This window comes from Grus americana, chromosome 3 (assembly GCF_028858705.1).
Source record: "Grus americana isolate bGruAme1 chromosome 3, bGruAme1.mat, whole genome shotgun sequence".
In the NCBI taxonomy this organism is placed as follows: domain Eukaryota; kingdom Metazoa; phylum Chordata; class Aves; order Gruiformes; family Gruidae; genus Grus; species Grus americana.
Genome location: NC_072854.1, coordinates 34263474 through 34279340, shown reverse-complemented (window position 1 = coordinate 34279340; position 15867 = coordinate 34263474). Strand labels below are relative to the sequence as shown.

The 15867-nt window shown below is 44.5% G+C and overlaps 1 protein-coding gene across 1 annotated transcript in view; it reads right to left on the bottom strand.

The window, feature by feature from the left end:
* Positions 1 to 15867, bottom strand: part of CD109 (CD109 molecule) — a 90541-nt gene that overhangs the window by 62009 nt on the left and 12665 nt on the right. Inside the window, exons 3-5 of the mRNA XM_054821848.1 lie at positions 8219 to 8247; positions 2292 to 2522; positions 2021 to 2146 (exon numbers count right to left, since the gene is read on the bottom strand). Coding sequence (XP_054677823.1) covers positions 2021 to 2146; positions 2292 to 2522; positions 8219 to 8247 — 386 coding nt within the window. The remainder of the gene's footprint in view (positions 1 to 2020; positions 2147 to 2291; positions 2523 to 8218; positions 8248 to 15867) is intronic.

Below are 15867 nucleotides of genomic sequence, written 5' to 3'. Positions count from 1 at the left end.
GTCCCGTCTTTGGCAGCAGCCAAGGTTCAACACCTAGAGAACTGCATCATCCAGGGTAGCCAGCAGTGACGCTGTGCCAGCCTGAGCCTCAGGGCTTTCCAGTTAACAGTTCTTAATGGACTGTACTTCTGTGAATTTGTCCAGACGTTTTTTGATCCCGCCTGAGTTTTCGGTATTCACAATACCCACCCGTGCTGTGCTCTACAGTTCAGTTATGCTAGTTTAATTGTTCTGAATTGCTCTTTACCTCCTTCACCTAGTGCCCTCTAGCTATACACTGAAAGAGACACTGAACAAAATGTTCCCTATTTGTCTCCTCCCTGTTACTCACAACTTGAGAGACATTCCCACCGTGTCTTATGTTTTCCATGCTCATTAACGCTGTACACACTTGACAGCTAAAACTTAGAATATCGTCTCCTATGGTTTACTAACATTTCACTTCACTTGTCTGTTTTTTTGCAGCTGTTTAATTAGCCTACATGGATCTAATGCATTCTTCTTTCAATTTTGCAATTTCTTTTTCCTTTTGTTTTTGGTTTTGGTTCAGGAGGGAGTGGCACTTATATTCAGATCCTGAAAACAGCTGCTGCAGTTCCTTCAGCAGTGTCCTCCTTACTTAAGGATTACTCAAGACGACTGCAGAAAGCCCAAGCAAAATTTCACAAACACTTTTTTTGCCCGGCAAGTGAGCTGTTGAAGGACCCCAGCACTGTCACCATCCTTTGTTCCCATGTCTGAGCCACACTTTCCCCCCTCCTGGAAAGCACCTAAGCAGCTGTGAGTGGGGCTGTGCTGTCAACCAGATCAGTGAGCTGGTCTGGGCTAGGCAAAGAAAAACTGAGATGCTTTTCAATTTGGGTCACTTCCCTGGCACGCTTTAGATCTCAGCCTTACCACAGCTGCCTCAGCGTTTGACTGAGAAGCTATTGGACAGCAGCTCAGGGATGGGAAGGAGCAGCAGAGCACAGGGACAAGGGCGGGAACAACTTAAAACATTTTTCCCATTAAAGACAATAGTAACAACTCCACACCCACATGGGAACGTGTTTGAAAAATCCAGTCCTGACACTCACTTGAGCACCACCCTCACCTACCTCAGCCTATAGAAATTTGTCAAGCGCTGTCTGGCGCTGGTAGATATTGCTCCCAGGTAATACACGATCACATGAGGTTTTCTGCTTTCTACCCCATCATCTCCTTTATTAGGCAACAGTAAGCAGTCCCGTTTGTACTTGTTAAATGTCTCTGAACGGCCACTGCAAGCCAAATCAGAAACGCAGCTCCCAAATTACAGGCATTTAAAGCAGGCTGAATAAACCTGACCCACGGAGTTTTGAACAGCTAAACCTCCAGCTGTTTTTGCAACATGTTCCACGGTGTATGAGTGTACAGCTTAAAGGATTGGACTGACAGAACTATTACCAATAGCAACGGGTAAACTAGATCATACCAGTGTCGTTATGCAATAGTTCTACTTTACTATTCATCCTTTCTATTTTGCATAGTTATTTTTTCCTCTGTAACTCCTCAGTCATTGTGAATTGCTGAAATACCCCTAAAACTAGGCAGAGGTTTGTAAATGACAGTCTTTGATTCCACACCCCTTGAGGCAGTGCCTGCCTGTGCACAGCAGGGCACAATGAATTTCTGTATATTCATTTACAAAATAAACATAAGGGCATTTCACTTTAAAAAAACAGTACTCCATAAGATCTCTCCTTTATATTAATATTAAAACCCCTCACTTTTTTTAAATAACATTTGTATTTTAGAATCAAAATACAGATCTTAGGATAAAATATGTATGCTTCTTTTTATATCTTTCCTTACAAAAGGATATGCTACTGAAAATCTTGTGAGGTTTACATAGTATCTTGGGTTTGCTGTGAGGGAAAGATTTCCTCTTCTCATGGTTCACGCTTATTTCTGGTTTTGCTTCACCAAAGTAAACACAATTTTATTCACATCTATCAGGAGAAATGAAACGTCTCTGTGATTCAGCAATGTTAATACTCACGTTCACTTCCACCTCTATGGACCAGTCCCCTAGTGGAGGATTCATAGATAACTGAAATTTTTTGGAAACTACGCCCAAATCACCCTCCTCCATCAACCACTGCTGAATCAATTTCTTCCGAGGGTCCTAGGAGAAAAATCAGGCTGCATGTTAAATGCGAGTGGTCTTGCTAGCAAGATTTAGGTAGCAATACTTATGATCTTCATTTGTCACATAAAGTTGGAACATATAAGAAGTTCCAATGTATAACTAGGTTCCTGTGGATACTTACTCGGATATATATATTCAGAGATGCTTTGTAAGGTTTGAGATCAGGGTAGACGGTGACAATCCGAAACATCACATCTTGTCCCGGTTTATACATAGATTTATCAGTCTGGATGAATACAGAGATGCTCTTTGACACGTACATCAAGCTGGTACGGTTAGAGAAGATGCGCCGGCCATCAGCATGGCCTTCCACCAGTAATTCATAATTCCCAGAAGCACTGTTCAAAGGCAGCTAAAAAGAAAATAATGACTCTCTGTTAACTATAAAAAATATTCTTGAAGATATTATTATTCCAAAAACATTTGAAATAAAGATCTGACATATTCCTGAACTTGTCAACTTATGTAAATTCTCAAAAAGAGAAAGAGGATTTCAAGGCTTTAAAGTGTCATTTCAAGAATTACCTGAAAATGTGTTAGAAGAACCAACTTTCCAACATATTTGCATCTAATTTTCAGTACTGATCAGGTTTTCAACAATGTAAGTATCTAGGTATTCATATACCATTCATAGACTCACACACACATTGTGCTTTCTTTTCTTTTCACAGTTATTTAGAAATTTCTTGGGTTTGATTTTGGGGGCTAATTTTTTTCTGACTTCATCACTTTTTGGTAATGAATTTTCCAAAAATAAAAGAGCCGAAGAAGTTATATGCAGGCAAGATGAGCACGACAGTAAGAAAATCTTACATTTCTTTTTACAAGCTTTAGCTTCATGTCCTATGGAGTAGAAAAATCAAATCCAGAAGGAAGATCTCATGAGATGAGGTACTGTTTTTCAATAGAAACCTCACTGATTTTGTCTCATTTCAGTTCAATGATTTATAATTACAGCACATATTGCAAGTCATCTAGAAAGAAAAATAATTATTCTTTCCAAAATCTTAAGGAATGAAGAAAGAGACATTTTATATGGTTAACTTATTTAGGATAGTGTGGTGGGTTGACCCTGGCTGGAGGCCAGGTGCCCACCAGAGCCGCTTTCTCACTCCCCTCATTCACCAAACAGGGGAGAAAAGGCATAACGAAATGCTTGTGGGTCGAGATAAGGACAGGGAGAGATCACTCACTAATTATCGTCACGAGCAAAACAGAGCGAACTTAGAGAGGGAATTCATCGGATTTATTACTAGGCAAAACAGAGTAGAGGAATGAGAAATAAAATCAACTCTTAAAACACTTCCCCCCACCCCTCCCATCTTCCCGGGCTCAACTTCACTCCCGGCTTCAACCTTCCCCCCCCTCAGCGGCACAGGGGGACGGGGAATGGGGGTTACGGTCAGTTCATCTCACGGTGTTTCTGCTGCTTCTTCATCCTCAGGGGGAGGACTCCTCTCATCGTTCCCCTGCTCCAGCATGGAGTCCCTCTCACGGGTGCAGACCTTCAGGAGCAAACTGCTCCAGCGTGGGTCCCCCACGAGGTCACAAGTCCTGCCAGCAAACCTGCCCTGGCGTGGGCTCCCCTCTGCACGGGTCCACCGGTCCGGCCAGGAACTTGCTCCAGCGTGGGCTTCCCACGGGCCACAGCCTCCTTCAGGTGCCTCCACCTGCTCCGGCGTGGGGTCCTCCATGGGCTGCAGGTAGAATCGCTACACACCCTCATCCTTCCTCCATGGGCTGCAGGGGGACAGCCTGCCTCACCATGGCCTTCACCACAGGCTGCAGGGGGATCTCTGCTCCGGCGCCTGGAGCACCTCCTCCCCCTCCTTCTGCACTGACCTTGGTGTCTGCAGAGTTTCTTACATCTTCTCACTCCTCTCTCTGGCTGCAAAAGCTCGCTCTCTCTAAGTGTTTTTCTTCTTCTTAAATATGTTATCACAGAGGCGCTGATTGGCTTGGCCTTGGCCAGCGGCGGGTCCGTCTTAGAGCCGGCTGGCATTGGCTCTATCAGACACAGGGGGAGCTTCTAGCAGCTTCTCACAGAAGCCACCCCTGTAGCACCCCCGCTACCAAAACCTTGCCACGCAAACCCAACACAGATAGACATTGAAGGCTGCTTCAGTGCTGGCAGTAAACACAGACAGACATCACTGGCAAGGAAATTTAGACCACATAAGATCAGAATAACCATGCACAGGTCTCTCTCCCTGTCTCTCCAGTGGACAGAGGAAATCTAGAGCTCGTAATTCAGACACAGCGGTTCATTTCCTAAAGTTAGGTGGGAGGAAACCCAGCCACAGGGGTCAAAAGGCTCAAAGCAGAGCTGCTGCAGCACTCGGGAATTTCACCTTGAGCAGAGCCTACACAGACAATGAATGACCCCAGGGACATCCCAACCCAGATGCCGGCTTCTGTACTGCCGTCTGCTTAAGAGTGTCTGTTTGAAGAAGGAAAAGGGTTTTAACACAACACACAGCTGGTTCCAACAAGTAGCCCTGCTAAAAAGTTTAAAGAGTCATAAGCTTCTGTTTGCAGTTACAACAGTAAATCTGGAGTAAACCTCTGAAGTCAAGACAGCTAAAACAGACAGGCTTGCATTTTTCAGCATAGCATATGGAAATGAAGCACTCCTCTTGCACTGGTAATGAAAATTACAGCTGTTAACTCACCACGCAGAGCACTTCAAAAGTATCCTACCAAGCTCTATAATGAAAGGCTGTCGTGCTGTCAAAACTCATTTTAAGAGCACACAGTGAGGTAACGGAAACTCACAAACAGGGAAAAATGTCACAAGGTGACAAATGAGATAGATGCAAGTGTCTATATCGAATATATTTCCTTCTCTGTGTGTTTACCTATAAAGAAGAATCAACTACAATTTCATCCCTCTCTGTTGACTTTCTGTTTCTGAAAACAAGCCAGGGAAAAAAAAATCAGGAAGGGGAAAAATAAACAGACTCTTTTTTTCACCTATGAGCAGGCATATGATGACACAGGAAGAAGAGATTCCCCCTTCAAAATCTGGACTTATATAACTAAATTTTAGGGGCAAAGCACAACACTGAAATAGATTCTGCATTTTCTTCAACTGCAGGTTTTTGTATACACGTTGCCAAGAACATATGATTCACATATTTCAACACTCTCCAACTTCCATGCCAAGTATTCTGGAATATATTAAATAGCAGGAACAGTCTTAGTTACTGCATCTGTCAAATATTACTTCAAAATTAATTCATTTATGAATATTACCAGTTATTAAAGGAGGTGTATTCCCTAAAAAGCAGACAGGATTCCCTACAAGAAGTCCAGGAAGCATTATAAACATTCGAAATCAATATGGGGGGCGGAAATAAGCTTGTTTTGTCTCATCATAGCAGTGCATTGTGCTCTTACAGCTTTATTTTAACATACTTGCAAGGATTGTCTTTGATTTCTTCTTTAAAAGTCTGTAAATGCCATTTAGAGACCTCATACATTTTTCTGTATCTTTTTCCTATCATGAATAACGATAGCTAGCATGGGTTGCTCCCTTGATTTTTATACTTTTTATACTTAAAAAAAATCTTTGCTTCCTGCCACATGGTGACAAAACTGCCTGTTGTACCTTTCGTGATATAAAAGCCAGAGGCAATGAAGTTTGCATTGCCACAGAAGCGTATTAGGACAGCTGAGGTGCAAAGAAACCCACCTTCTGGTTCACACATCTCTGCTAACAGAAACGGCACTAATACAACACTTCCAGAAGGTTACTGCTACAATAATGGTAGCTACTACCTCAGCCTACCAAATCCTTCTCTAAAGGGTTGTTTCTCAACCCAAATATGAGCAAGGCAGCTTTTAATAGTAGGTAGTAGGAACTTGCTGTGAAAATATTTTATCTTAGTCAATACATCCCCCAAGTGAATGGTATTACTATCCCCATTTTGGCACTCCTAACATAAGAGAGAAAAAGGCCATCTCATGTACTTCTCCTGACCACACCAGCCACCATCACAAGCACCTCAGAGAAGGAAGCTACTGTTTCCTCTGGAAAAGATGACGGCTGAAACCAGAAACTCATTACCCACCTTCTGCTACCAGCCAACTCACTGTGGGCAAAACATAAGTCTACTGTGCTACACGAATAAAAAAAACCATCTTATTATTAAAAAATGAGTCAGTTTTCAACACTTCAGATAGTGGTGAGAGAGGGAGGAATTCACCTTGCCTAGTTTTAGGTGCTTGAACACTTTAAGACCTGGCCAGTTTATCACAGACCGGTAGGAGCTGGAAGGGACCTCTGGAGATCATCTAGTGCAACCCCCCCAATAAAGCAGGATCACCTAGAGCAGGTTGCACAGGATCGCCTCCAGGCAGGTTTTGAATATCTCCAGAGAAGGAGACTCCACAACCTCTCTGGGCAGCCTGTTCCAGTGCTCTGTCACCCTCAAAGTGAAGAAGTTTTTCCTCATATTCAGATGGAATGTCCAGTGTCCAGTTTGTGCCCGTTGCCCCTGGTCCTGTCACTGGGCACCACTGAAAAGGGTCTGGCCCCATCCTCTAGACATCCACCCTCTAGATATTTATAAGTACTGATGAGATCCCCTCTCAGCCTTCTCCAGGCTAAACAGACCCAGCTCTCTCAGCCTTTCCTCATGTGAGAGATGCTCCAGTCCCCTAATCATCCTTGTAGCCCTCCACTGGATTCTCTCCAGTAGTTCCTTCTTCACAGAATCTTTCCAGGGTCTGGGATTCCTGATGGCCAGCCTTAGCAGTAAAGACTGAAGCAAAGAAGGCATTCAGTAATTCTGCCTTCTCTGCATCCTCTATCATCAGGGCACCCATCTCATTCAGCAGTGGACCCACATTTTCCCTAGTCTTCCTTTTGCTTCTGATGTATTTGAAAAAGCCCTTTTTGTTGTCCTTGACATCCCTTGCCTTATTTAATTCCAAGGGGGCCTTAGCCCTCCTCATTGCATCCCTACATACTCTGACAACATTCCTATATTCCTCCCAAGTGGCCAGTCCCTTTTTCCACATTCTGTAAACGTGCTTCTTCCCTTTGAGCTTTTCAAGAAGCTCCTTGCTGATCCATGCAGGTCTCATGCTTCCTTTTGCTTGATTTCTTAGGGATGCCCCAATCTTGACCTTGGAGGAAGTGGTGCTTGAATATTGACCAGCTCTCTTGGACCTCCCCGTCTTCTAGAGCCCTAATATATTATGGCTTATATATTAATAATAAGGACATTATATATTATATTATGGAACTTGTTGATTTAGTATTTTAAAACTGAATTATCTATGTTTGCTAATGTACAGTTTGTGCAGATGGATCTCAACCTAATAGTCTTCATAATATTGAGCTGCTCATTGTCATTGATTATCCATTTATCAAACATTTCCAGATTACTTCATCAGATATACAGGTTATTTGAGATCAGAATTTAAACCCACTGGATTTAGGGCTACTCAGACTTACAGATGTTTAAAAACCTAGAGGCTTTGGTAAAACTTTTTTCATTACTTAAATACATAATTCTTTAGATCAGGTTCTCAAGATGAACACTCAGGATTATAAATTCAGGATTCATACTCAACACACAATTCGATACTATACATTTTCGTTGACTAGTTAGCTTATTATGTATATGCACTGAACATGGATTTCCAAATCCTTAAGAAGACTTTGTATAAATAAATTTTTATTTTAATATTTCTCAATTATTGCTTTGCATAATTCTTTCAGCTCTAATTAGCCCTCATGGTGTGTCTGAAATAGACATGTAGGTATCAGCCAGTCAAAAAAACCACAAAGCAAAGTTCTGTGTTCAAGTTTTATGATAGCTTGTGCTGATGCTGGAAATCAGCTCCCAAAACCTGTAATTACTTGTAACAAGCTGCAGAGCACTTGATCTGAAAACTCCTTGGGTTATTGGTCAGTAAATACACTCATCTGAGGATGTGAAAATAGCTAAGATCACATACAAAATACATCATCTCATCAACACCAACTGATGAAAAGTTACATTTTCCGAGGAAGGAGGAAAGGAAAGAAATACTTACTGCTGGAAGAACAAGAGTCCCAAAGGAATCTGAATAAAAAAGAAGAAATATCACACTGTCAGAAACCATATAAAAACTTACCAAAACATCAACATTATCAGGTTAATTAGAAGAGCAGTGCTTCTTCCCCATTCCCACACTGCCTGTAATACCCACTGGACAACCAAATTCCCTTGATGTGGCTACTCTGGAGCTGAGGGCACACAGACCGTCCAGCCAACGCACATGCAGTGCCTGCGACCAGCTGGCCAGCATGCAGACGCTTATCGGCCAGTTGATGGCTGCCAAACACCGTCTGGACATGAGACTAAAAAATATACAGCCTGGAGCAACTGCTGCGTTAGTCAGTATTGACATACTGTGTTTACATTTCATTCAACATCTCATGCACCTCATTTATTCCTCCCAAGTCCTGTCAAGGCCACTGTCAGCCACACTAGGCTATGGGATAAGCAGCTCATCTCCATAGACACATGAAGGAGCATGAAGGAAGGATGGCAGGTGGGGGAACCCCAGTAACACCCAGCCCCATGCCAGGGGAGCACTTGGGCCATCACAGACCCATTGCCACAAGCCCAGAGGCACACCAGCAGGGGGGAACCCCAGTATCCCAGTCAGAGACATGATCCCCACACCAGATTCAGCAACTCGCTAGCAATCACTACCATCCCAAATCTGCTAAAAGAACCAGCCAGAGCAGAACAGCCCAGGAAAACTGAAATGCAGTGCTCCACTTAAATAATGGTCCGAGGGTGCCAGCGGTGTCCCAGCTGGGAGCTACCTAAACAAGGAGTGTATGGTTTGGCAGTGCTGCCCTCTTGGGTATCACTGCCCTAACACCAAAGCATCCCTCTGCTTCTGCAAAGAAGTTGATTCTGCACCTCCTTCATATGTAAGAGAAACCCAGGATATTTTGTATTAATCTCTTCTGCAGTTTAGTAGGCGACTACTTGTAGTCATTTTTATCAAGATTAACAACTTTTTAAGAAGGAATAAAAAAAGGAAAAGACTTTAAACTACACGTTATTAGAGAAAGGCAAAACAGAAAAAAACTGCCTTAGTCCTGGCCATTCCCTCTAGCAGTAACCTCCTACCTGGTGGTTTCGCTGCTATGAAACCAAACCAGCAGCGTGGCAGTAGGTCTATGCCAAGCCATTCCCTCTACGACAACCTAAAGCTGCTTTTTCACTGGGCATTGGCTCTCAGCCTCCTTCCTCTTCACCAGATACATTCATTCCACCCTTTCCTCCATTATATGGTTGATGGAAAATGTGCGATACCTTTTGCAGGGCTGCAAAAGTATGAACTCCAGACTACAGCAACATTACTTCTATGTTTGGTGGGGGCTGATGTCCATGTTCTCCATGTGAACGTTTTTCTTTACGTTCACATAGAATGAAACACCTTTACAATCTATTCAGTTCTCTACTCCACCTGAATTTTTATTCTCCATTGGTTCTACAGCTCAGATAAAGGCTAAAATTTTCAAAACCACGCACAGGCTTTACCACCCTTAAGCAAAGGAGCACCCAGAATTAACCATCCTCACTGCATGACATCACCATGGGAATAAGTAATCAACATATTAATGTATGTGGGTTAATGTAACTTATTGTTTTAACTATTTTAGATAATGCAGCCTCAAATATTTTTGGAATCCAAATAAATGCGCTGTTAAGCTCCTGGATATCATTCCATCATGGAGCCATTAGTGCCACATCTTGTATTTTAGAACAGAACAGAATAGAATAGACTATTTCAGTTGGAAGGGACCTACAACAATCATCTAGTCCAACTGCCTGACCATTTCAGGGCTGACCAAAAGTTAGAGCATGTTATTAAGGGCATTGTCTAAATGCCTCTTAAACACTGACAGGCTTGGGGCATCAACCATCTCTCCAGGAAACCTGGCCTTGTGTTTGACCATCTTCTTAGTAAAGAAATGCTTCATAATATGCAGTCTAAACCTCCTCTGGTGCAGCTTTCAACCATTCCCGTGCATCCTGTCACTGCATACCAGGGAGAAGAGCTCAGCACTTTCCTCTCCACTTCCCCTCCTCAGGAAGCTGTAGAGAGCAATGAGGTCGCCCCTCAGCCTCCGTCTCTACAAACTAGACAAACCCAAAGTCCTCAGCCGCTCCTCACAGGACATTCTTTCCAACCTTTCCACCAGTTTTGGTGCCCTCCTCTGGATGCACTGAAGGACCTTCACATCCTTCTTAAATGGTGGGGCCCAGAACGGCACACAACACTCAAGGTGAGGCTGCACCAGCACTGAATACAGCAGGACAATCACCTCTCTTCACCGGCTGGTTATGCTGTGTCTGATGCTCCCCAGGATGCAGTTTGCCCTCTTGGCTGCCAGGGCACGCTGCTTACTCATATTGACTCATATTTTCTCTTGCTGATTCTATTCAGTTAGATCTTTTCATATCTCCTAAAAAGCAACGGGTTTATACCTTATCTTTTACTCATTTGTTTCATGGAGTAAGTAAAAAAAAATCAAATTAATTTATTTAATTTATGTCCTTCTTGATCCTGGACATAAAAGCATTCCAAGATGAAGCAATCACTTGACCTTTGAACTCCAATAAATGTTAATTTAAAAAGTCAAAGAATTATTTCCTTTGACAGTGGCAAACAGAAGGAAGTCTTGATGGACTGAAGATAGGTTGTCCTGGCTGCTGCCAGAGCACTGAAGGAAAAATCCCGTCCAGCCTGTACCATCTATTCAAAGTACAACCTGGGTTAAACCAAATGACTCACATCCCACAAATGAAGTTTGTGGGTAGCACACTCCAGTATTTCATTCTGGTATTCAAAAGCTAACAGGGATGGGTGGCATCAGGCCCTAAGCAACACAGTTCTTTCCACAACATGTTTATGCTACCGTTAAAGCCACAATTTTTTTTCCTATCATCCCTCTCTCCTCTTCACTTGAGAAGCAGCCCATGCAGTCGACTCTGAGCAACCCCACTGGTCTTTGAGGTTTTCCAGGCAAGAGTCTCAGGCAAAAAACACACTTCATTTCTCAGCAGCCAGAGGGGAGGGCACCCTGCCCCACTGCTCGGCACACAAAGCTACAGGACAACCGCCAGCTACAGGAGAGGAATCACACAGTCCTGCAAAGTGCCTGATTTGCAGGCAATGTAAACCCCTCTCCACTTGCTGATATATTTATTCCCAACATCTACCCAAACAACTCCATACCCAAACAATTGCACCAGAAGAGACATTATTTTAGCTAAAGGAAACTTATGTCTTCTTAACTCAGGACAGCCAGAGTGACTGTTAACCAGGAAGAATTTTTTTAAGGTATGACATTTCACTGGTAAAGGAGGCTGGATGTAGGGTAACTAGCAACAATAGAGAGTGGTATAAAGCCACCTCCTGAAATTTCTCTTAGTTGTATACTAAAAGCCTAATCCTACTCTAGTTGCCCCTGTGAAATAAGGCTGTGCTAAAGCTGGGCTTTGTACAACCACAACCCATGACACTGTGTCACCAGAAAGAAAAAAAAATTGTTACTGCTGATAATTGGTTATTAACAAGGAACAGGAACTTAGTTTTATTTACCACATGCATCTCAGTGGATATGCACATGTTAAGTATTGCTACACTAGCTTTAATCTATCCAACACAGCTAATTATAGCAAGGGCTATAGCAGTGACTTCAGTATGTTGGGAGACAACAAGCACAAATCTGATATTCTTGCCATAGCCCACACCACGAGGTTTCTATTTCCATCTTTACCCACGCCAATGCAAACACACCAGTACACAGGCACTGCAAGGGCAGAGCGCCGAAGGGGACTGCTACACATTGCCCTGCGCAGCATCTAGCAGCTCTCAAAGCAACCTTTCACATAACAGGGCAAGTACTCTGCAGCTTTCTCAACAGGGCAGTGCCTGCTTGCCTCCACCTATTTTGAGAACTAGCATGCAAAAGACAGAAATCTTAAGGTAGAAATACTGAGTTTCTTCCATGTTCCCAGGCCTAGGAGACCTATCATCAGGTCTGAGCCAGATACAGCCATGATGCAGAGGGGAAAGCAGTTGGGGAGGAGGGAGATTTAAATCACAGTCACTTCTCCTTTGTGCAACTCAGAAAGCATTTACCTTCTGAAGCAGTGTTAGGGAGCTACAGCCTCCCTGGCTGCCTTGATAAAGCCCAGAGCATTGTCTCATTCCCAGCCAGTGAAAATCATAAAAGAGGCTCCGGGGCATGAGGTAATCTTCCAATTCATGTCACTACGTAATTATTTTGTTAGGAACTGAACAGCCTGGGCAGATCCGAAACTCTTTGGCATTGCAGAGAATTTCCCCGTCATGCAAGATTTTCCCATGTTCTCAAAGGCTACCAAACTGCAATCAATCCCCTGGAGCTCTGCTCAGCTACGCCCAGGGATGGCTTTGGATGTGCTCAAGCAAGAGCCGTAGGCAAAATATTTCCTTTATGCCAATGCTGAATTGCTGAAATTCACCACATTTTTCTGTCCATTTGATGAATTAAAGTTATATTTAATCGTACAGCAATCTCATGTTTACAAGGAGTTAAGCATGGTCCAACAGCTAGCACATGGCACTGCTCTGCTGGAAGCTCAGCTATCACGCAGCTAGACACTTTTACCCATGTGCAGTGTGTAACACTTCCACATGGTTTACACATGACATCAGTCGAATTCACTGTCCCTCCTTCAGCGCATCCCTGCAAGGGATCCCTTCAGCTATGTGTTGGGTTTGCATGGCAAGGTTTTGGTAGCAGAGGGGCTACAGGGGTGGCTTCTGTGAGAAGCTGCTAGAAGCTCCCCCTGTGTCTGACAGAGCCAATGCCAGCCGGCTCTAAGACGGACCCGCCGCTGGCCAAGGCCAAGCCAATCAGCGCCTCTGTGATAACATATTTAAGAAGGAGAAAAACACTTAGAGAGAGAGAGCTTTTGCAGCCAGAGAGAGGACTGAGAACATGTAAGAAACTCTGCAGACACCAAGGTCAGTGCAGAAGGAGGGGGAGGAGGTGCTCCAGGCGCCGGAGCAGAGATCCCCCTGCAGCCTGTGGTGAAGACCATGGTGAGGCAGGCTGTCCCCCTGCAGCCCATGGAGGAAGGATGAGGGCGTGTAGAGATTCCACCTGCAGCCCGTGGAGGACCCCACGCCGGAGCAGGTGGAGGCACCTGAAGGAGGCTGTGACTCTGTGGGAAGCCCACGCTGGAGCAAGTTCCTGGCCGGACCGGTGGACCCGTGAAGAGGGGAGCCCATGCCAGGGCAGGTTTGCTGGCAGGACTTGTGACCTCGTGGGGGACCCCACGCTGGAGCAGTCTGCTCCTGAAGGTCTGCACCCCGTGAGAGGGACTCCATGCTGGAGCAGGGGAACGATGAGAGGAGTCCTCCCCCTGAGGATGAAGAAGCAGCAGAAACACCGTGAGATGAACTGACCGTAACCCCCATTCCCCGTCCCCCTGTGCCGCTGAGGGGGGGAAGGTTGAAGCCGGGAGTGAAGTTGAGCCTGGGAAGATGGGAGGGGTGGGGGGAAGTGTTTTAAGAGTTGATTTTATTTCTCATTCCTCTACTCTGTTTTGCCTAGTAATAAATTAGATGAATTCCCTCTCTAAGTTTGGTCTGTTTTGCTCGTGACAACAATTAGTGAGTGATCTCTCCCTGTCCTTATCTCGACCCACAAGCATTTCGTTATGCCTTTTCTCCCCTGTTTGGTGAATGAGGGGAGTGAGAAAGCGGCTCTGGTGGGCACCTGGCCTCCAGCCAGGGTCAACCCACCACAAGCTATTACATACAGCTCCCAACATTAGGGAGGTAACTAACTCCAGGCAGTAGAAGTAGGTTTAGAAAGGAGCTCAGAAGAGGTATCCCACCCGCACCAAGCATCACAGACCACAAAACGCTTTCTCCTGACTCGTCATGGCTGCTCTCCGCAGCAGCAGATTAATCGGCATGACTGCAACAGGCCACAGAGGGCAAAGACCAGGTGAGAGCATGGGTCCCTGCTACCCCAAGGGATTAGTTAAAGAAAACTCCCAGCTGTGAGCCATGCCCAGCTGCGAGCCATGCCCAGCTGCAGGGGCAGGCAGGAAAAATTCAGTGGACTGTTCCAGACTAATCTTGAGGAAAGTTAAAAACCAAACAACCAAAAAAAATCCCCACAGAAGTCACATTATTTTTCAAGAAAAAATATCCTTCCTCATCACTCACAAAATCATTTCTCTCAGAGAATTCCTGAAGCTTGTACTGTATTCATTCAATAAATACTGCACTGAGGAAATACATGGAAATACTGTGGCAACCAATGGCACCTTGTCCTGCCTCCTTTTCCTCAGTCCTTAGCATTTAGGACAGTTGAGCAGAAGATGAACCAAAGGCAGTGTGGTAGTGACATGTCACCAGTATAAACAGTAGTGGGAAATTAAGTCATCTTTTTAATGTACCTTGCGTCCATGCCATTTTTGGAGGTCTAATAGTCTTATTATCAGCAAAGCAAATAGGAAAAAACTCTACAGAGCCAAATACATGCATGTTTTTTAGACTTACAGAGAGCTGCTCAAATGACAGCATCTTACATTCTTCCCATTGCATGGGTCTGACCCAAACCCAGAAACTTATGCTACCCCTTCTTGAGCTGACACCACCAGCACTAGGACTAGACAGAAATGTTTCAGCTTCCTCTCCCCAAAAAGGACAGAGGTTCCAGAAAAATGACTGTATGGCTTGGCACAGTGAGCTAGAGCTTATGCCAATATAAATCAGTACAGCAGCACTTCAGTCTCCAACTGATTTACACAAACTGAGGTCTTGACTCTATATTGTAGCTCATGTGGCAGGTATCGCTACAAACAGACTTTCTCACTTAAATGTTTTCTACCTACATCCTCATTCCTTCCTAGTCCTGTGTAAGAATGGAAAAATATAACTGGAATCACTTCAGACTGATTTACTGAAATGATGCCATGTCTTTCTGCTGGCAGCTGTGCTTACATATCCATGCTTAGGAAATGCTTACAGAAAACAGTTCGAGCAGCCAGGGAGCAGGTTAGGAAAGCCAAAGCCCTGATAGAAATTAGTCTGGCCAGGGATGTCAAGGACAACAAGAAAAGCTTCTATAGGTATGTCAGTGATAAGAGGAGGATGAGGGAAACTGTGGGTCCCCTCCGGAATTAAACGGGTGACCTGGTTACCCAGGATATGGAGAAGGCTGAGGTGCTCAACGACTTCTTTGCCTCAGTCTTCACTGGCAAATGCTTGAGCCACACTGCCCAGGTCACAGAAGGCAGGGACTGGGAGAATGCAGAACTGCCCACTGTAGGAGAAGATCAGGTTCCGCAGCGGGGCGGGGGGGGGGTGGGGGGGTGGTTGGAACTAGATTATCTTTAAGGTCCCTTCCAACCCAAACCATTCTATGATTCTATAATATCTAAGGAACCTGAAGGTGCACAAGTCCATGGGACCTGATGAGTTGCATCCATGGGTCTGGAGGGAACTGGCGGATGAAGTGGCCAGGCCACTCACCATCATATTTGGGAAGTCCTGGCAGTCTGGTGAAGTTCCCACTGACTAGAAAAGGGGAAACATAACCCCCATTTTTAAGAAGGGTAAAAAGGAAGACCCAGGGAACTACAGGCTGGTCAGTCTCACAGTCTGAC